The 20,632-nt window shown below is 57.2% G+C and overlaps 1 protein-coding gene across 1 annotated transcript in view; it reads right to left on the minus strand.

Annotated features, from left to right (window-relative positions):
* Window positions 1–15,837, minus strand: part of NKAIN1 (sodium/potassium transporting ATPase interacting 1) — a 28,927-nt gene extending 13,090 nt beyond the window's left edge. Inside the window, exon 1 of the mRNA XM_065650303.1 lies at window positions 15,784–15,837. Coding sequence (XP_065506375.1) covers window positions 15,784–15,837 — 54 coding nt within the window. The remainder of the gene's footprint in view (window positions 1–15,783) is intronic.
* Between the last annotated feature and the right edge of the window lie 4,795 nt (window positions 15,838–20,632).

Genomic DNA, 20,632 nt, shown 5'->3' on the forward strand with positions numbered 1-20,632 from the left:
AGTGGGCGAGATGTGGGGACCAGGCTCCATCAGCGCGTGGCGGTCCCCGGGGAGGACTGTGACAGGAGGGGACGTGTGCGCAGCCCCTTGGGGACAGGCGGAGGCTCAGCCCGGGACTCTGGGCAGGCAGAACCGGTGAGGCAGAGCTGGAGGAAAATGGGATTTTTTAGGGGTGTTGGCAGCAAATTGAAGTGCAAAAGAGTCCATCTGTCCCCAAGTCACCCTCCCAGTGTGGCCCAGGGCCACCCCTCACCCTGCTGCCCCCACCAGGGGCAAACCGGAGCCACCATGGTCCCCCCAGCCCACAACCCTGCCTGGGATTTACGGCAGCCCAAGGAAGCGGGATTCGGCAGCAGATCCTCCATCACATCCGTCACACCCTATGGCTCTTGGAGACTTCTCCAAAACCCACTTAATTACCCCTAGAACCAGAGGGACGCAAGGACTTGGCCACCTGTGGACACAAGTGCCCCCGGGGCTCGTGTGTGCGGGTGCTCAGCAGTCCCGGCAATCGCAGGGACGATTCATCCACGTCCCCCTCCCGCAGTGCCCAGGGAGGTGACGTTCGTGTCACCATGGCCCAGGGCAAGGACACAGGCCCAGCTGCGGCCCTCGGTCCCCGCAGGCTCCGTGGGGGAGGCGGCGCTGACCCCCTCCCCGTGCTCCATCCTCTCGCCTCGCCTGCGATGGCGATGACATGTTTGCTGACACACACGCATAAATATATTATTGCATCCCCAAAGCCTCAATAATTAACAAGTGGAGGGAGACGGGAGCTCGCTCCGGTGCTGGGGGGGTCATCTGCTGGTGGAGCTGGGGAGGGGGATGGTCCCTCCATCTGGTCCCTCCCGTCTCTCCCTCAGCCCCCACAAAAGGTGCAGAGCTGCATGGTCGGGTGCTGGGCGACATTTTGGGGACATCCCTGCTGCTCACTGTGTCCTCACCCAGCCCGAAGCCTCCCAAGCAGCACCCCAGGGTGCACCAGCACCCCAGGGCGCAGCAGGCAGGGGGTCATGTTTGGGGACACAGGCCAGTGACCCCCCCACCCCCCAGCTGCATCTCAAGCTGTGCCACCCCCCACGGCCACACAGTGATTTTTCTGGGCACATAATTATGTATTTAATTGCTTTGAAATAAAAGCCCCTTGTCCCCAACATCCCCGAAGGGGAACGCAGGTGTCTGGAGCATGTCGGGCACCAGTGACATGGGGGTCCAGCCCCATTAATTCACAGGGTGACACCAGTCACTCCATCCTTCTGCCTGTGGGGACAGCCCCAGCCAGGCCACCACGTGCTCTTCCCTATCCTGGGGTCCCCCCGCCCGCTGCTGTTTCACTTGGGCTGTTTTGGGGCAGAATAAGGGGTTTGCACATTTTTACTACTTGGGCAAAACCCATTTGCAGGGGTGAACGTCCCTTTTTTCTAGGATGGAAACTCCCATCTATTTTTTTCCACGCTTCACCACCTTCATCTTCACCAAGCCACGCAGGCAGGCGAAGGGAGTATTCCCCCCCAATTTTTCCCCAAAATAGGAAAATATTCTGGCTGAAGACCGAAAGATCCTGACAATCCAACTGCATGTTTTTCGTGTCGGCGAGGCCGGCGCAGGCAGCACGGGCAGCACGGGCAGCGCGGGCAGGATGCTCCCGGGCTGCCTGCTGCCCTTGATCTCAGCAGCAGCATCTGCGCATCGGGCTGGAATAAACCCCGTGCCCTCCCCTCCGTGCTGCGGCCTGGCAGGAGCGGAGCGGGGGCTTCGCTACCCCCCGATGGGTTATTATCCTTCAGCTGGGTGATCTCCTCCCGAACACCATATGCCTGGGACTCGCCGGGGATTTAACTTTTCATTTCTCTGCATTTTGAAGAGATTTGGGGTTTTTATTCCGCCTTGAATTCCCCTCTACACTGCGTCCGAAGATGCTGCGAGAGCATCGCCCTCCCCCCAGCTGAGCCTGTCCCGTTTTTTTGGGGTAGAAATGCCCTGTTTCTAGGAGTTTTGGCCAAAAAATTCTTGGGGTTTAGGGAAAACACAGCCCCTAAGCAGAGCTACAGGGCAGGATCTGGCCCACCGGCAGGGTGCTCGATGTTGTTGGTCCCCGTTAAGGGACACGTTTCCCGCAGCCCCCAGAGCTGGGTGTCCCCAAGCAAGTGGAGCATCACTGGGGGGCGCTTGGGGACCAGCTGGATCCTGTCCCCATCCCCAGGAGGGAAAGCAAAGCCCATCTCCCTGCCCCAAAGGATGCTACACGGTCCTGCATCCCCACGCTGAGCCCCCACAGCACTCACGCACAGGCTCCCCCACCCCCTTCAATCTCTCTTTTGGAGGCAGTTTAAGGCGTTTTGCTGATTTTCATTCTTGTGACACCTTCGTCCTGCTCCTGGGGAGCCCGAGGAGCTGTTGGAGGCATTTTCATCTCATGGTACCCATGAGCCGCCCACCTCCTCTTAGGGAAATTGGCTGCGATTTAAATGAACGGCAAGCGAGTGAATTGACTATTAAGAAGGTGCAAACACCGCTGTGAACCCAGGGACTTCATTTAATGACTTGGAAACAAGTTCTTGACCTACTTCCAACTTGCAAAAGCCTTCATGAAATCGCAAAGGGAAAGAAATTAAAGGCGCTGGAGCCTCCGGTATCAGGTGGTGATGAGCAGGATGCGGCGCTTGGCCGACAAGATGCTCTGGGGCCAAGCAGCCTCGTTGTAAAACACAGCAGGAGCAAAAAGCAGGGTGAAAGAGGCACAAATCGGGTCCTTCCACAGCTGTTGCAACCCCCCGTTGATGCCAGCGGGTTTTGGGGGGCTCCTGGCCCCTGTGCATCCAGCATTGCTGGATTTAGGAACTCCCAGTGTGTGGCTCAAGCATCCCGGATCTCTGGGATGCAGCTGCGGGTGCTGGGGACGCAGGCAGAGACTTGGGGTGTGCTGGGTCCCTCTCCACAGTTCCCCATCGCCCACCCAGCACCCACCACCCATCCGATGGGCTTTCCTTCCTCTCACCTATTTTTTCCCATCTCCACTCCCGGTTATTTATTTCATTTCGCCGCATCCGGCAGCGTTGCCATGGCAACGCGGCGGCAGCCCCGGCTGGATGTGCTTGTCTAGACGCTGCGCCCCAGGACCCCGCTGCCGGCAACCTGATCCCTGGGCTGGATACGGCCCCGGACCCGGCTGCACCCCTGGGTGCGGGGTCACCCACCGCACCCATCCCCAGCACCCTGGGGACACCCCGACAGCCGAGCTCTGCCCCCCAGATCGGTGCTCCTGGCTCCATCCAGCCTTGGGGGTTCCTCTACCATGCAAGGGGGGCTGAGGAATGCAGCCTCGGGGTGGTTAACGGCAATAATAATAATAATTAATAATAATAATTCCCCTAAATGCAGCCGAAGGGTTGCAAAGTGCCCTTTGCACTAGGCAGATAAAATCAAGCCCCCTCCTGTTTTTACCTCATCGTAGGGAAGAGAAACTGAGGCACAGCACGGAGGACACCCCCAAACCTCCGCAGTGCTCTGAGATGCTGAGACGCCGAAACCCGGGGCAGTGGGTGTCCCCACGGAGAGGGATGCTCCACCGCCTGCTCTAACAAAGCCCCAAGAGCCGCCGCTGAGCCCATCAGCTCCCAAAACTGCTGGTTTGGGGTGGATTTGGCTCTTGCTGCCCCTCATGTCGCCAGCGAAGACCCACAGCAGCTTGTTACCCCTAGAGGGGTTTCGACTTTTTTTTTTTTCAGGCAAACATCACAAATTTCAAATTTCCCACGAGCAGGTCGGTTTAACTCCAATATAATATTACATCTATTTAACTTTAATACAATATTGCCTCTGTTTAACTTTAATTCAAGATTACATCTACGATTTGCACCATCCTAGAAATGCCAAAACGAGACCTTTTTCTTGCCTCCCAGCAAGGAAACATTTTGACGCCGAGGAAAAGCTGAGCGAGTGGCCCATTCCCCATCCCACCCATCGCAGCCCGGCTCCAGCAATGCTCTCCCGCACACCAGGATTCACCCTGGCCGGGAATTGCTCTGTCCCATCGGGAATTGCTCCAAACCCATTGGAACGCCCCCGCAGAAGAGAGCCGGGGTGATCGCATTAAGTCTGCACCCACCTGGCCTGACCTTGCAAATGACTTTGAAACAACCCAGGACCCTGGAGTCCCCGTGGCGGGGAGGACATGGGGTGGTGGCACTTATGGGGTGGGGTAAGGAGGTGACAGCCATGTCCCTGGGGGGGAATTTGCACCGGCGACAGCAGCGGTGCCCGAGGAGGCACTTGTCATGGAAGGGAAACTGAGGCACGGGGCTGCAACCCCAGCTGCAGGGTTGAAGCACTGAGGTCACTGGTGACACTGGGGATCCTGCACAGCGCGGTGTTGTGCACTGCTCTGCTGTGCCTCAGTTTACCTGGAAATGGGCTGAGTCCTGCCCTGCCCAGCACCGCCCTGGGGAGCTGTCTCTTGGTCAGGGTGACCAGCGCCATCCTATCCACAGATTCCATCCCATTCATCCTATGCATCACATGCACTCTATCCATTTTACCCATCCCATTCCATCCATCCTATCCATCAATTCTATCCCATCCATCCTGTGTACCCCATCCGTCCCATTCGTCTCATGCTACCCCACCCAACTCATCATCCATCCCATCCCATCCCACCCCATCCCATCCCATTCCACAGCAAATAACCCCTCAGCCCCGTCCAGCACAGATCCCCGATCCCCGGCTCAGCCTCGGAGGCACTTGCTGTCTCCAAACCATCAGCAATTGTCCCCCCGCAAACGCCGGCACCAACAAACAGCCTTTCGGATGAAGAAAAATGGGATTAATCAAGCGCCTCAATTAGCCACAACAAGCCGCGGCTCGTCATCATGCCAGAGACTCGCAGCAGAAACCACATCAGCGGCACAGCCACTGAAAGGCCGAGAATTAATTAAAATGGAACAAAAAACCCTAAAAAACCCCCTGAGCAAATGGGGAATTGCTCAAGGCGGGGGGATTTCTCCCACGAGTCCAGAGATGCCAGTTTGCCTGTGGGACACAGCGACAGACGGGGGGCTGGGGCTTCAGTCTGGGGGATATTGGGCTTAAACCTGGGGATTTGGGGCTTAAATCTGGGGGATCTTGGGGTCAAACCTGGGAGATCTTGGGCTTAGATCTGGGGAATCTTGGGGCTTAAATCTGGGGATCTTTGCCTTAAATCTGGAGGATACTGGGTATAAAACTGGAGGATCTTTGGCTTAAATCTGGGGATCTTGGGCTAAAATTTGGAGGATTGTGGGCTTAGACCTAGGAGATCTTAGGCTGGGGCTTAAATCTAGGGATCTTGGGCTTAAATTTGGGAAAACTTTGGCTTAGATTTTGAGGATCTTGGTCTTAGATCTGGGGGATCTTGGGGTTAAATCTGGGGACTCGGGGCTTAAGTTTGGGAGACCTTGGGGTTAAATTTGGAGGGGTATTTGGCATAAATTTAGGGGATCTCTGGCTTAAATTTGGGGGGTGCACAGGAGCGGCAAACAAGATGAGGAGCTGGGAGAGATCTGGGGAGCCTGACCCCCTAAATAACAAATCCTGGGGGTGAGACGGAGACAAACGCTGGCGCTGGAGCGGGATGGGGAGCAAGCAGGAGCCGACCACTCCAGAACAGCAGCTTTGGGCTATTGCAAAGAGCAGGAATGGGACAAATTGCTCTCCAAAAATTTGCAAGAACCCACCAGATGTGGGGACAGGTGAGATGGGACAGGTCCTGGCTGAGACGTCCCCACCAGCCCGTGGTGGCCGAACCCATCCGGACGAGGATTAAACCGCAGGCAATTTCGATGCTAATTCTCCCAGTTAAGTTCTTTAGCCCGACATCTGTGAGAAGCAAGAGGTAATTTCCCCTGGATCTCAAACGGTGCCTCAAAGACGCCGTTAATATAATCCGATAGAGGGGAGAAAAAAAGAAAAAAAAAAAAATATTAAAAAATCCAATTTACTGACTTCTTTAGTGACACCTTTCGTAATCAATTCTCCCAGGAAAGAAATACTGATTAAAGCCAAGCGCATCGCTATGGAAACCGGCATCCCTCCTTCCCCGACCTGCAGGCTGGGAAGGAGAAAATCGGGTGAGGAAATCTGCCTGGTAACAACCCCCTTAATGAGCTGGGGAGCAAAAATAATCCCTGGGAGCGATGGTGCTGCGAAAGGAGCAGCCGGTGGCAGCCGGTAGGGAGGCGAAACAGCCTGCCGCTCCCAAAATATTGATTTTTATGGGAGGGTAGAGCTGTTTTGGAGGAGGAGGGGATGCTCCTGCATCCTGGAGGGATGAAGCAGCATCCGAGGGTGGTACTCACGGGTGACTGGGTGCACTCCCCGAGTCCCGCGAGTGTGGGTGTTACTTCCAGCACGTATCCAATTTTTTAGCCTTAAAATACAAGACAAAACCACCTTGAGATGCGGGTTTAAGAGATTCAGCTGCCCCGCAGCCCACGAGGAGGTAGCTGGCAGCACAAAAGGAATTTATACAACAAAGCCAGCGAGTTTCCCTCTCCTCAGAGTGATTCCCCGACCCAGGGGCAGCCACGACACCGTGTGAGGGGCATTGCTGCCCGCTGCAGGCAGGGCTGCCACCCCCAGTGAGCAAAACCCTCATGGACCAGAGGTTTTTGGAGAATTGGGGATTTATTCTCATTTCTCCATTGAATGGCAACAAGTTCCTGGAGGGGACCGGGGTCTCCTCGTGGCTGATTGTGTCCCTCAGCCCAGCACCCCACGAGGTGAAGGTGCTTGAGGCACGCACGGGTGCTGGTGAGATGGGGATAAATCTTCCCATGGGGTGGATACAAAAGTCTCGCGGTGGTGGGACGCAGCCAGGCTGGCAGCGAGTGGCACAGAAGGGACCTGGCTGCTACCCCAAGCACCCCAACACTTTTTGGGGTGATTTACGGAGCAACAGTCTGCACAGGACATCATTAGCGCTGCTCGTTATCATTAATGGATTTAATAACAAGCCAGTCTGGCATTTTCCTTAAATCCTCCCCATCACTGTGACCAGGGATGGGAGTGCAGCCCCACAGCTCCGGCAATGGGACCGTGGTCCAGCTGGAGCATCCGACCGCTGCCCTCAGCCCATCCACCTGCAGCCCGGGACCGGAGCTGCAGAGGCACCCAGAGGGATGCGCCATCCTAATAAACCCAGAAACCTGATTATTTTGAACAATTCCTTTAGCAAAAGAGCTGTTTCTGTTAAACCCACCGATCCCTTTCCCATTCATCACGGAGAGGATTTAATAAGGCGTCTTCACCATGACCACCGGCGCATTATTAAACGCAGCGATTAGCAGCTGCCGTGGATGGGAGCTCATTAGAGACTTCCTAAACATCCATAAAAATTGCTTTTATTAATTAGTTCGTCCTCTTTTTATACCCACTGCATTCGGGAAGGGGGTTTTGGGGTTGATTTTACGGACCCCTTTGTTGCATGGCGGTGGATGGGGAGCCCTGGTGCTGTCCTGCTCCACTCGGCATGAGGCGACAAGGGTGACCCCGGGATGTTGCGACGGTGACAACACCGTGGCTGAGTGGGGGGACGATGCCCCGAGCACCTCAAACTCTGCAGCAGGGCCGGCACAGCCACCGCTCCCCTGCAGCCCACAGGGACATGAGCACATCCCCCTGGCATCATGGCCAACATCACATTGGGGAAACTGGGATTTTCCCCAAAAGCCCATTTCTCTCCTCATAACCACGTGGGATGCCTTTCCCAGCTGGGAGATGAGTGCTGCTCCCAAATTCGGCACCCACAGGGTGCTGCCCCAAGCCTCCCCCCATTCTGGGTGCCCTTGCAGAAGGGATGAGGATTTCCAGATCAAAATTTTGGGGGAAAACCCAACTCAACATCATCCACGTCTTGTCACAGGGCTGGGGGGGACTCTTGGGGAGAGAGGAGGGGATGGGGGCATGGCCAGGCTGGGCACGGGGACCCCCAGCTCTTGGGGACCGTCCCTGCTCCCTGTGAGCTCCTCGCCTGGTCCCAAGCCCTGCAGCATCGTCCTCGCAATGTCCCCACCTCAGCCCGGCTGTGGCACCCACGGCCACAGGGCTGCCCCACAGCCATGCTGCCACACGGGGATGTCACTGCCAACACACACGTGCCACCTCCAGCCCTGGGGAGCAAACAGGCCCCTCCAGACCCCCCAGATGTCACTGCACCCCAGCAGCCACCATCCCCACACTGCAGGGGGACTCGATGCCAGCCCTGTGCCACCCTGGTGCCCATCACAGCAGTCTTGCTGTGTCCTCTCCACCCCGAGATGAGGGAAAACTGCGGCAGATGCTACAAAGAGGGGCCAGGAAAGGACGGTTCCGCCTCAGAGTCCCGGCAGCTGCCAAAGGGAATTGGCAACCGGCTGGTGATGGGATGGAGGCGGCAGAGGGGGCAGGAGCTGGGGGGGGCCCAGAGGTGCAGATGGGGACACCGTGCCCCCAGGGTGGGTAAAGGGGACAGGGCTGGTTCCTGGCCAAAATAGGGGGGAAAAAAGAGAAAATACAGATCAGAGCCTGCAAAGGGTTTGTGCAAAGCTGCCGGCCATGTGGCTGATGCTGCCCCTTCCCGGGGCTGGGGGACGTGGGTCAAGGCAGCGGGACCCCGGCTGAACCCCACGGCCACCCCGCTGTCCCCGGCCCTTTGCTGGAGTGGAGGCGGAGGGGGAGGATGTGTGTGCAGGAAAGAGCCCCGAGGGGGCCGGGACAAGGACTCGCAGCTTGACATTTCCAGCCGATAGCTGAGGACCACCATCAATCTGAGCCATTAATAGGCAGGAGTAACGAGCAGACAGGGTTTCCCATGGGAAACCTCAGCATCGCTCACTGCGCTGCTCCAGTACCCTGCGCTCCTACCCCCAGCATCCTCCAACATCACCCTGAGCGTCCTCCAACATCACCCCGAGCATCCCCCAACATCACCCCGAGCATCCCCCAACATCATCCCCAGCATCCTCCGCTCCCACCTGAGCATCCCTCACGACACCCTGAGACCCTCCTCTCCCCTGGGACATTTCCAGCTGGGGTTTTGTGTCTGAGCGTCCCTGTGCGGTGGCACAAGCGTGGCTGGGGGACAAGGTGTCAGGCCGAGACACACACCGCTCCAGAACCAGTGTGATGTGCCCACAGCTCCCTGCATCCCCCAAACTGGGCCAGTGCCCAAGGCAGAGCCAGGCCACCCCCAGCCCTTTGGCATCCACCAAAGAGCTTTGCATTTTCCATCCCCAGCAAGAGCCCAAGGGAAGCGAAGCCGCCCTGTCCTGCACCGGCTCCTCTCCGGTTCCCTGGTGTCCCCAGTGTCCCCAGGACATGAGCTCTGCCCCACAGACCTGCTGTGGGAAAGGGCGTCACTATTGATCCGGTTATGGGAAGAGACCAGACTGACCCAGTGCACTAATTAGCTCTAATCAAGGTAATTAGCCTGAGAGCCAAGTAGCAGGCCAGCCCTGAGCTTGCTCTTTGCCCTGTCTCTGCTTGCGTCCCCTGCGTGTGACAGCACAGCTGTGACCCCGGGCCAGGCATGGCGGCCGTGTCCCCTGCTTAGGTGACACCCAGCCTGGGCAGTGAGGATGACGAGGCTGCCAGGACACAGCCAGGCTGCGAGCCTGACAGCTCGGCCAGCACCGGTGGCTTTGCTGTGCCATTGCTGTCACCCCGGGGTGCCCGAGGGATGCTCAGGGGCTGCCCCGTGCCGCGGTGTCACGTCCCTCCAAGGGGACAGGTCCTGCTGCTGGCTCACAGCCGGGATGTGCCACCGCTTGTGCACAGTGAGTGATTCGCACACACTCATGTGACAAAGGGCTGCGTGGCAAGTCCCCAGTCCAGGTGATTCCTGAACTGTCCCTGCTGCCAGCTGGGCAGGGACACTATTAAATAACACAGTAAAATTTCCTTCTGCCGCAGAGCAAAAACCAAAGACGGGTGAAATTTCTCAGCCAAGCACACGGGAGCCGTTATTAATCTTATTAATAAACCACTCGGAGTTTAATGTCCTGTTTAAATACGATCGGGGCTGCTCTCTGCCAACTTTGCCTTCCCAGTTTTCCAGGCCGTTACATACATATTTTGAAAATTGAAATAAATAGCTGCTTTCAAATGGAGGGAAGAAAAAAAGAAAGACACCAAGTCCTGAGTCCCTCCATCCCTCCAAGCATCCCCCCAGAATTTGGGCAGGATATTTTTTCCCCACTCAACCCCCAACGCTCCAGCACTTCCAGCTAAAAACTGTCCCCAGCTCCATGCTGTGATGGGGACAAGGACATCCCTGGGCATCCCAGGAGGATGAGGAACGGGGACACAGCCTGGACCGTTGGGACAAGCAGGGTCTGAAGCCGCCCACCCGCCCGCAGCTCGGCTTGGCCGGGTGCCGCAGTGATCAATATATAATAACCTGCATCTCACCGGCCGGCGTTGAAGGAGCTGCTCAGATGTATGGCTGGTGGTGATGGGAACGCTGGGGTTTCGTGGGTCTTTCATCCCTGCCATGTGCTCCTGGAGGTTTTCACTCCTTTCCAGAGGATAATCCCTTTCCATAAGGATATCCCCCAAGGTCCAACGACAGCTGCAGCATCCCAACGGGTCCCCAGCCCCTCGGAGGGAGGCAATACCAGCAGGACCCCGCTCCCTGGGGTGATGAGCAAGTGCTGACAGGTTCCAGAGCCCTTTTCCAGCCCTTTTCCATCAGCACGAGGCTGGGAGGATGCTGGTGCCCGTGCCCAGCAGGGATGCGGTACCGGGGAGGATGTCCCTGACTCACCCCATGCCACCGATGCTTCACAACCCTCCCATCCATCCGCACATTCTCTCCTGCAATGATTTTATTCTTTCTTTCTTTCTTTCTCGTATTGAAACGAGCGCCATTGATTTTTTATAGTGCTAATTTTTTCCCTGCCACAAAGCCACCCGGGATTAAATCAAATTGCTGATCGGCATCTAAACACTCTTATGGCAGCCCAGTCCCTTTCACCAGCCAAACCTGGGAGCTCAGTAAGAAACAAGAGCAAGTTTGGCTGGACAAGACTCATTTTCCCAGACACCAATTAGGCCATCAGGTTTTAGGCTTTGCCGATCACATCGTGCATCAGCCTTTCCTTCCCCTGCTCTCGCAGCCTCGGTGTTGGGCCAGGCTGTTTTCTGGCTCATCCTCTTTATTTTCTCTACAACCCAGCCCTCCGAGACATTTATTTTCCAGTCCCCATTGCTCTCAGCTCCGTTACGAACCGGCAGGAATGATTTAGAGAGATCTTCAACCGGTCTTGTTAATACTCTGGGGTGCACATTAGCTGGTCCTGCAAATTTAGATGTACTGCACTTTAATCGCGGTTTTAATTGCGAGCTGTAACGTTCTGCCTTCCCAAACGCGCGCCAATAAACCTTTATAGCGGCCTGTCAAGCAAAGCTCTGCCGGTGAATAATGGGGATGCAGCGGAGGATGCGCGTCCACGCGGAGGTCTCGCCAGGCTGGGACGCTTCTCCACGACCACCCGCACCCACGGTCCCTCCTGCGGCTCTTGGGGTGGTCACCCAGGGAAGTGACAACGTGGGTTGGGGTTTTTCATGCCTCTAACACACACAATTCCCCGCCTGGGGCTGTTTCTGGATCCTCAGCACTGCCCATCCCTGGAGCGTCCCCATCCCTCCACGCCAGCACCCACCACCCGCAGCGTCCCCGGGCGCGGAAATGTCACCTCACCCACCATGTCCCATTGCACGGAGACGGGGTGCAGGGAAACGAGGGGCTCTGCATCCCCGACACCCGCCGTCTGCCCCCCATTTCCATGGCAACCATGCAAATGTGAAAGCTTTCCATAATCATTAGGGAGCGGAGCCGAGCAGTATAAACAGTGACTGCAGTAGATTACATGCCTATTATGAACAGTCGCGCCTTCTGAGCGCTGGTAATTACACCTAATTGTGCATTTAATTGTGTAATTGAAAAAACCCCATCCAGAGTTCAGCCCAGGCTCCTTTCCCCCGTCCCTGCAGTGAGAAGGTGCCGGGGGCAGCTCCGGCCCCGCTGTCCTCATGCTGTCCCCACACCAGGATCGGCCAGGATGGCAACCGCACGAGGACAAAAGATGCCGGCAGGCGGTGGCTGATTCTCGCTGGATTCAGAGGGTTGGTGGCCAAAATTGGACAAATGAGGGTGGGAGCGGTGCTGGGGCTGGCAGGGGACAGCAGGGCTGTGAAGTCCCTGAGGGTGCAGCAGGGTCCCACTGGGGAAGGGCACATCACCTGGGGCTGGTGGCTGAGGGATGCAGGGGATGGGACCACCCTCTCTTTTCACCCATCCTTCATTAAGCCGACCCCATTAGCTCCTTAGGCTTGGTGATGGGGGGTCACACCCTGGAGGCTCTGGGTGCCCCATGCGAACCCCACGGCTCGGGCAGGCAGGATGGGATGGAATCACGGCCCCGCTCCCTGCACCCCAACCCCAGGGGACTGCGGGAGGAAGGATGCCAGTGCTGGCACAGCGTGGCACGGTACAGCATCGCATGGCACGGTACAGCATCGCATGGCACGGTACAGCATCGCATGGCACCGCACGCCTGGCAGGCTCCAGCAGGCTCAGCCGGGCGGGAGGTGCCAAGTGAGCTTTGCTTTTCCAGCCAATTAAAGGAGAAGGAGAGAAACAAAGAAGGAAATGAAACCCCGGTTCGGAGCGACACCGAGCTCTGCCAGGCGGAGGTGGGAGCGCTGAGCATCCTGTCCCCACCCAGCGCCGGGGCTGGAGCTGCATCCCACCCCGCAACGAGCCCCACGCCGCAGGGGGAGCCAGTGGGGTCACTGCTTTGGGCTGGAGAAGGAGCCCGCTCGAGCCAACTGGCCCCACAGCAGCACCTGAGCACAGCCCCAGGGCACAGAGCAGGACAGCCAAGGGACATGGGACAGCAGCTGGACAGATCCAGCCAGACCTCAGGCTCCAGCAGTCCCCGTCCCCTGTCCCACACCACTGCCTCTGAGGTCGGGTACAGCAGCACCGCCGCTGTCCCCACCTGGAACCGACACCACTAGGCTTCAGAGTTAACGAGGGTCACGGCTTACATCTCTCACAGCCCTGTGCCCGTGCTGGCGCTGTCAAGTGGGGCGGCATCACCTTTGGGTTCGTTTTCCATCCAACCACCTCAGCAGCTCTCACCTTTACATAAAGGAAAGATAAACTCTCCCAACAACAATGGGAACCCCAGAGAAAGGTTTCCTAAGCCACTGCGAACACCCCAGCTAGTTATTGAGTCTCCTAGATGATGGGGAGGACCAGCAAAAACCCGAGAGTTTTGATTTCATCTCACCTCATCAGCATCAATATCTCCTGGCAGCCCCTCTCGAGGTGGGGCAGTGCCAGTGGGTGTCTGGCAAGTGCATTCCTGGTTTTTCCAGTGAAAAACATAAAGAGAGGCAAAATCTGGTGGGTGCTGCTTGTCCCCTGGGAATGAGAACACCCAGCGCTTGCAGCGTCACCTCACCGAGCACTGGAGGAGCGTGTAGGATATTTGGATGCTCCGAAGCGGCTGCCCAGGCTCCCCAGTCCAAAAACCAGTTTCCCAAACGGGTTCAGGTGCAGCCGCTGCCCGGGGTCTGGGCTGCACGGGGCAGCGTGTGTTCCCTCTCCAGACCTGCCTTCTCCCACCCCGGCACAAGGACCTTGCACGGGGACCCCCTGCAGGCTTCGTTTAGGGAAACTGAGGCACGGGCTAGGCAGTGATGAGGTGTGGCAAGCCAGTGTGCTCAGCGGGCTCACTGTTGGCACAACCTGACCCCAAAGCAATGGGGCACGGCTTCTCAGGTAGCCCCAGCACACACCAGTCCAGCCAGTACCAGTGGTTAAGGGCTGTCCCCTCCCATAGTGCAGGGAGCCCACGACAGGCATCAGGGCTACCTGCACCAGGGGACGCGAGCCCCGTGGTGCCATCCCCATGTCAGGGGTGTCACAGAGCAGCCGAAGCAGAGGAGAGGAGCAGAGATGGGGTCAGGAGTCACCCCCCATCCCCACTGTCCCCTCCCAAACCTTGGCACCGCCTGGTTCTGGCCACACCACCTCAGGCATGAATCTTGGCCTTGGCCACTCAAGGGGACACCCAGATGGCACCTGCCACCTCCTCACCTCAGGGCTGGCTGTGGATGGGCACCCAGAGCCCAAAACCCAGGGACCCAGCAGCACCTTTTCCCCACGTGGGGGTGGGTGCCACTGCTGTGGGATGGGGTGCTGGGTTACGGGATGAGCCTGGGGTGGAAAGGCCACTGGTAAGGGACAGTTCCAGAGCCAGGGCTTTGGGGACGCCAGCAGCATCAGGACACGCAGAGGAGGGTGGGGAGGAAAGCCTGACCCCAACCTGCAGCACAAAGTTTCTCCAGCTGCGAGCAGGAGGGGCTCTCCCAGCCTGGGAGCTCACACTGATTCATTTTTTCCCCTAAAATAAATAGATTAAAACCTCTCAGATCTGGGATGTCTCAGGGAATAAACGCCAACAAACCTTCTTAGGAGCTGAGCGGTAAAAATAAAAAGTGATTGAAAGCCAACAAACTCCTGCAGACCCAGAAAACACCCGTCGGATTGATCCTGAATAAGGGGGAAGGTGAGCGAAGTGCAGAGCAAGACTTTACAGACCGAACCGGGGGGACAACTGGGGACACAGGAGGCCATTCCCGCTGGGAACGGAGGGACTTCAGCCCGGGGATGAGCCCGCTGCGGCTCCGCAGCCCAACACTGGGGACTTGGCTTCGAAGCTTCCTGTGTCCCCCCAGGAAAGCTGTGTGCCCCCTCTATCCAAAGGTGGGGACCCCTCCCCGCTCGCTGCCTTCCCGAGGATGGAGAATGAACAAGAGCGACGCCGGGAAGCAAGTGCCCGTCAGCAGGATGTCACCGTCATGGCCAGAGGGGATCCGGAGCCCGTGTCCATCGCTGTCCCCATCCACCCCACCAGCCCCCATCCCCAGGGACACCACGGCCAGACCGCCACGCGTTTCGGCAATCCCCCCTCGTTTTCTTCGCTGCAACGAGCCCCGGCATGGCCGCGGGGACAAGTTGTAGGCTGCTGATTCTCCGTTAACGAATGAGCTGTCCGAGATAATTAAACGCAAGCTCATCGGTGCTGGTTTTATCAGAAAATCCCCCAAATACCCCACATGCTCACTTCGCCTGCTCCTCTGCCAGCACCCTGATGAAGACTGATTCACGCGCAGCAGCAAGAACGGCACACAATTATTACAAAGACAACAATCTTATTAAAATTAAACCTCTCCTTTCTCTCTGCCCCCAACATCCCGGCGCCCCCGGCCATGGGCAGACGAGTCCCACTCGAAAGCAGGAGAGTTTACAAAGTGCTGGCAGCGGCTCCAAGTTTCCCTCTTACCCCAACTCGGGGGACCAGCACCCCAAGAAACATCCTTGGAGTCACTGGGATGGGAAACCGCCGGCGGGAGCGAACTCGGAGGGAAGAGGCTGCAGTTGGGAACAAAGCTCACACCTGCTGGAGACGCATCCCCAGGCGCTGGCAGCACAGGGAACGGGTTCGCATCCATCTCCCCAGCCGCAACTCCAGCCAGCGCTGGCTTGAGTCAGGGGACAAGGGTGGCATTTTGTTCCTCCTCGATTATTTTATATTTTTTCTCTTTTTTCTTTTTTTGGGGGGTGGCAGTGAAGCGTCCCCAAGCTGGTCCCACAGCAAGGTCACCGCCGAGACGGAGCGGGTAAGTGTGACAGCCAACATTTCGCACAAAGCACAACCCGGCATGCTGATGAGCGCAGACGGCCCCTCGCCTTACCAGCTGCAGGCAGCAGAATCCGACCAGCGTACATCTCCCATTGCATCTCCCCATGGTTTCCCAGCCAGAGCCTCGGATTTCCCGCACCGTGGCCTCTCGTCGCCGTCCTCCAGCTCCTCACCGGCAGAGCAGCGGGGGCACCGGCACCATGTCCCGCTCTCCAGCCTCCGGCCAGCCCCGGGACTTTCTTCACAGCAGCCCCGCCGCCTCCCGCATCCTGCCAGGTTAGCACAGAGGCGGGCTGGGCTCACACAGGGGCATCGCCCCCCTTCTCCGCCTTCCCCCCCACCCCCGAGCCCCGCTCCCCCCGAGCCCGCTACAGCCGCGTCCCCCGCTGCAGGGACCCCGGGGCCGCGCACATCTCGCCAGCCACCCCCGGGGCGCGCAGCTTTGCGCGGAGCCCGCCCGGCCCCTCTATTGTCTCTCCCGCACAGCCGCGCTCCGCGCCCCGGGGGCGGGCGGGGAGGAGGCGGCGGGTGGGGTCGGGGGCGCGCCGGGCAGGGCGGGCCGCGGCCGCCGGAACAAGGCGAGTGGCGCTCCCGGCGGGGCCCGGCGGGCGGCGCGGCCGGGCGGGGGGGAGGCGAGGCCGGGCACGCCGCGCCGCGCTGAGCCCTTGGCGGCTTCCGGGGGCGCCGGGCAGCGCGGCCGCTTCCCCGCAGGCGGCGGCAGGCGCGGCTGCTGGTTGCTCCCGCCTTTCGTTATCCTCAGTATTTGTCTTTTTAATCGCAGATTATTATTTTTGTTTCCCCCTCCGGAGCCAGGTGAGGCTGGGTTAAATCCCGGCGATTTGCGAACGCAAAGGGCTGGTGAGCTGCTGCCCTCCCCCTTCCCTGCGGCCCTTGGGTGGTGCCTGGAGAGGCAGCACAGGGACCCCGCAGCCACCTCCTCTGGGGACTCCCTGGGGTGGCCCTGCCAGGGCAGCAGCTGGGCTTGCAGGGAGGACAGATGGCTCAGCCCTGGGAGGAAAAGCCTCCCGATCCTCCTCCAGAACCCGGCTCCACAGCCCAGCACACGTGGCTGCAGGGCTGGAACGACCACTGGCCAGAGGCAAGACAGCACCCAGGCACCCAGCTTTGGGTCTCTGCTCCCAGAGGGCTCAAAGGCTCAAATCCAGCACGTCTGGGTAAGGATGTGGGTGCAGGAAAAGCTGGCAGGGTATGGCCCCTAAACGCCACCCACCCGGCTCGCCTTTGTTCTTTTTTCACAGCACACCTTCAGGGGGATCGGAGCGTGCACATCTGCCGAGGAATAACCAGGATGCTGCTTTTCCAGTGCTTTAGAAACCTTTGGAAATGCACCCACCAGAAGGGTTTGGGAACAGTTCGCTGCTTTTCAGTTCCATGATTCCTCAAACCTCAGCCCTGAATTTTATAGGGGAGCATCTCCTAAAGCAGCCCCACACACACTTTTACATGCCAGAGCAGCTTTGCACAGGAGCCGAGGGGCTGCAGCCTTGCAGATGTATTTGTGTGCAAGTGTTGGTCTGGCCATGGTCTGACCTGGCCCATCCAAGCTGGCAAGGGATCACACGTCCCTGTGCGCTGCTGGGACCAGCCTACAGCACCCTCCATACCAGAGCTTTTCCTTCATCCTCCATGGTGGGAATTGCTCCTTCCAGTGCAAGATACCATTATATGCTGCCAGGTGTGTTTTGGGAAGCCCATGCATGGCCAAAGGATGGGCTTTGCAGAAGACACTTGGCTTCCATGAATGCAAAAACCATGCCACAAAAATGCAGCACGATGCTCTCAACCAGGGATCCCAGGAGAGGTGGGTGAAACCAGATGGAGCCGGTGGGTGTTTGAAACACAGGAACCTCTGCAGTGACAACCTCACTGTGGGCTTGACTCCATCAGCCCCAACGCTCCTGGCTCCTCATCTCCAGTTCTTCATCAAGAGCCTGAGCAAGGTCCCATCACCCCAGGCTCTTAGGGGTTATCTGGGTGCATAAGGAGGGGACCAGCCCCATCTCCAGGACCAAGCTTGTGTGCTCCTCTGGGATTTAAGCACAGCAGAAACCTGGAGCAGAGGGACCGGTATCACCCCATGGGTCAAAAAAAGGTGAGGACCCAAGTGCCCCATAGCATCTCCTTGGCAATGAGCAAATGCGCTCAGCTCAGCCCTCCAAAAAATACTAAAGAAAGGCAAAAAGCCCTGATGTAAAATCATGCAAACCGATACAATGGCACTGCGATCCTGCTTGGCTCTTGACCAGGTGGAGTTTCGCGAGGAATCAATTTTAGATTAAAAAAGGTCAATATAGTATGTTGAGGCGCTTCCCTAGGAGGCGAGGAGATAACTTCATTTGCAAGCGAGTGGGAAAGGAGCCCAACGTTTTGTCTCTCGCTCTGCTTATAACCCACCACCCTCCAAGACTCCTCAGTCCTTGGCTGTTACTTGTTTTGCAAGAAAAAACTCAGATGACCAAAGTTATGGAGGAAATATTAGGAGAAAATTAAATCAGGGGCATGTTATATATATATAACTCCCTGGGATGAGCATCAGTGATGCTCCCAGTGCAGCCAGCAAACAGTTATTTGGGGGAAGAAGGAGGCACAAAGCTGCTGCAGGGCAGCCAGGCTGGGGATGCTGTTTGATGCCTTAAAAAAAATGCAAAACCAGGGAAAAAAAGGGGGGTTTAGGTTAATGGAAAACATGCAGAGGTCATCACAGTTTTGCAGCCCTGAGCCCTGGCATTGGGGTTGGGTTTTTTTCTCCCTTCTTTTCCTTCTAGACTCTTGGGGATGATTTTTTTTTCTTTCTTTTGAGCTGAAACCATTGTCTGGGCTTGGTGGTGATTCGGAATGTGAATTTTGGGGGCAAATTTATACTAAAGCACCGAATCTCTGCGTGGGGATGTCCCTGGGAGAGGCTGGTGGGGATGTGCCAGCACGCAGGAGCTGCTGCGGAGACAAAGCCAAGGGGGCTCAGGAACATCTTTCACCCACTCAGGCAGTAATTAACGGCACTAAGTCGTCAGAACGAGGCAAAATGATGGGTTTTGGCATGTTTATTGGCAAAGAAATCTGCGGAGAGGCCCCATCTATCTGGGTTACAGTGACAGGGAAAAGATATTTATTCCGATGCATTATGTAAATCAGTGCGGGATAAACACATGCGAAAATCATCGGCACAGGTCATGCGTAATTAAGCCGGTTGGGTAATTCCCCTTAATGGGGAGCAGGGATGGGTTTGTGCTTAGCTCAGGTTAAATCCCTCCAGAGGCTGATGCGTGGCTGGATTTTGGCTGAAGAGCCATGATACACACACCTCAAGTGATGGGATTCATGCTAACAAGCCCCTAATTAACCAGTGGCACTGGGCTGTGCTGTGCCAGAGCAGCCTGGGGACAGGGACATCCCAGTCCCAGGGTCAGGGGAGCTCTGGCTCTGGGGTCGGGGATGCTCCATCCTTGGGGTTAGAGATGCTCCATCCCTGGAGTCAAGGATGCTCCAGCCCCAGGTCCAGGGATGCTCCACCCTTGGGCTCAGGGACACCCCAGGGTCAGCCCTGGGCTCAGGACACCCCATCCCCAGGATGAGGGGTGCTCTCTGTGATGGGGACCCCAAATCCAGGCATCGGGCTCGTGCTGGGGGTGCTCTGCTGCTGGCCTTGACCCTGACCCCAGCCCTCCTGGCTTCACCTGCGAACAGCCCCAAGTGCCAGCAACTCAGAGCCCTGAGTGTCACTTCGTGTCACCCCACCCAAGGCATCCGCCACCAAGGGACGCACCACGATGGAGCAAACCAAACCACCTCCAGTAATAACCACACATCTATTTAACCAACCTTCCCCCGATTTTAACATAATTAGCCATCAGCCTGCCAATCAACGTCAGCTCCCGTGGATCACCGTTAATGGATCGCTGTTCAGCCGGCTGTTATTGAATCGATATAGAAATTAAAATGCATTCAGGCCATTCTTCCTCAGCTGTCATCTTATCTCGGCATCTAGCGAAAAGTGCGGCAGATTACAGAATCCATCATCATTTAGCCTTTGTAGCTCGCAAAATTCATAATTAACAAAAAATTTCTATTCACTTGCTCATGTAATTTAATTAGTTTTCCATTAAATAGAGACTAAATATCATCTAATCCCCCAGCAGAGCAAATAATTGTTTTCCATTCTTTTAGAAATTATCACTTGCGTATTGTAACTATCAAAATCCATTAGAAGCCTCCAAGCAGCAGCAGGGAAAGGTGGGGAAAGCGCTGGAGGGAGGACAGGGAGGTAATGAGAGGGGGTGGCAGGGACAGGGTGGCTGAACTGGGACCTCCCGGCGATGTCCCCATTGTGCCCAGCATGGGGGTCTCCAGCACCCAGGGCAGGATCTGGACCCTGCCCCATGCTGGGGTGAAGCAGCTGGCAGCCCCTCGCCAAAGCTGTTTATCCGGATCCCAGGACAGATTTAATTTATAGTGGAAATCTCTCAAGCAAATACCTCCCTTGGAGGAATAAACCTGTTTAAGAAAATGATTTTCTCTGCGCTCAGATGATGCTGTTAACGGTTTGCTGCTGCTATGCCCCGGAGCTGGCGAGGGATGGGAAGCAAGAGGTACCCGCGCTCACTTGGGGGCAGCCGGGGGGAAACTGGCCCCTAATCCCCCCATGCTGCTGCCCAGTGTGGGACATCGGCATGTCCCCAAGGCCTGGTGGCAGTGCTAGCCCTGGCAGTGTCTGGGAGGGGTGCATGTGTGCATTGCATGTATTTGTGCATGTAGTGTGTGCATGTGAGTGCATCTGTGTGTATGTGCACAGAATCATAGAATCACAGGATGGTTTGTGTTGAAGGGCCCTTCCCAGCTCCCCCAGTGCCCCCCTGCCATGAGCAGGGACATCTGCACCAGCT

Source organism: Caloenas nicobarica, chromosome 23 (assembly GCF_036013445.1).
Source record: "Caloenas nicobarica isolate bCalNic1 chromosome 23, bCalNic1.hap1, whole genome shotgun sequence".
Lineage (NCBI taxonomy): Eukaryota > Metazoa > Chordata > Aves > Columbiformes > Columbidae > Caloenas > Caloenas nicobarica.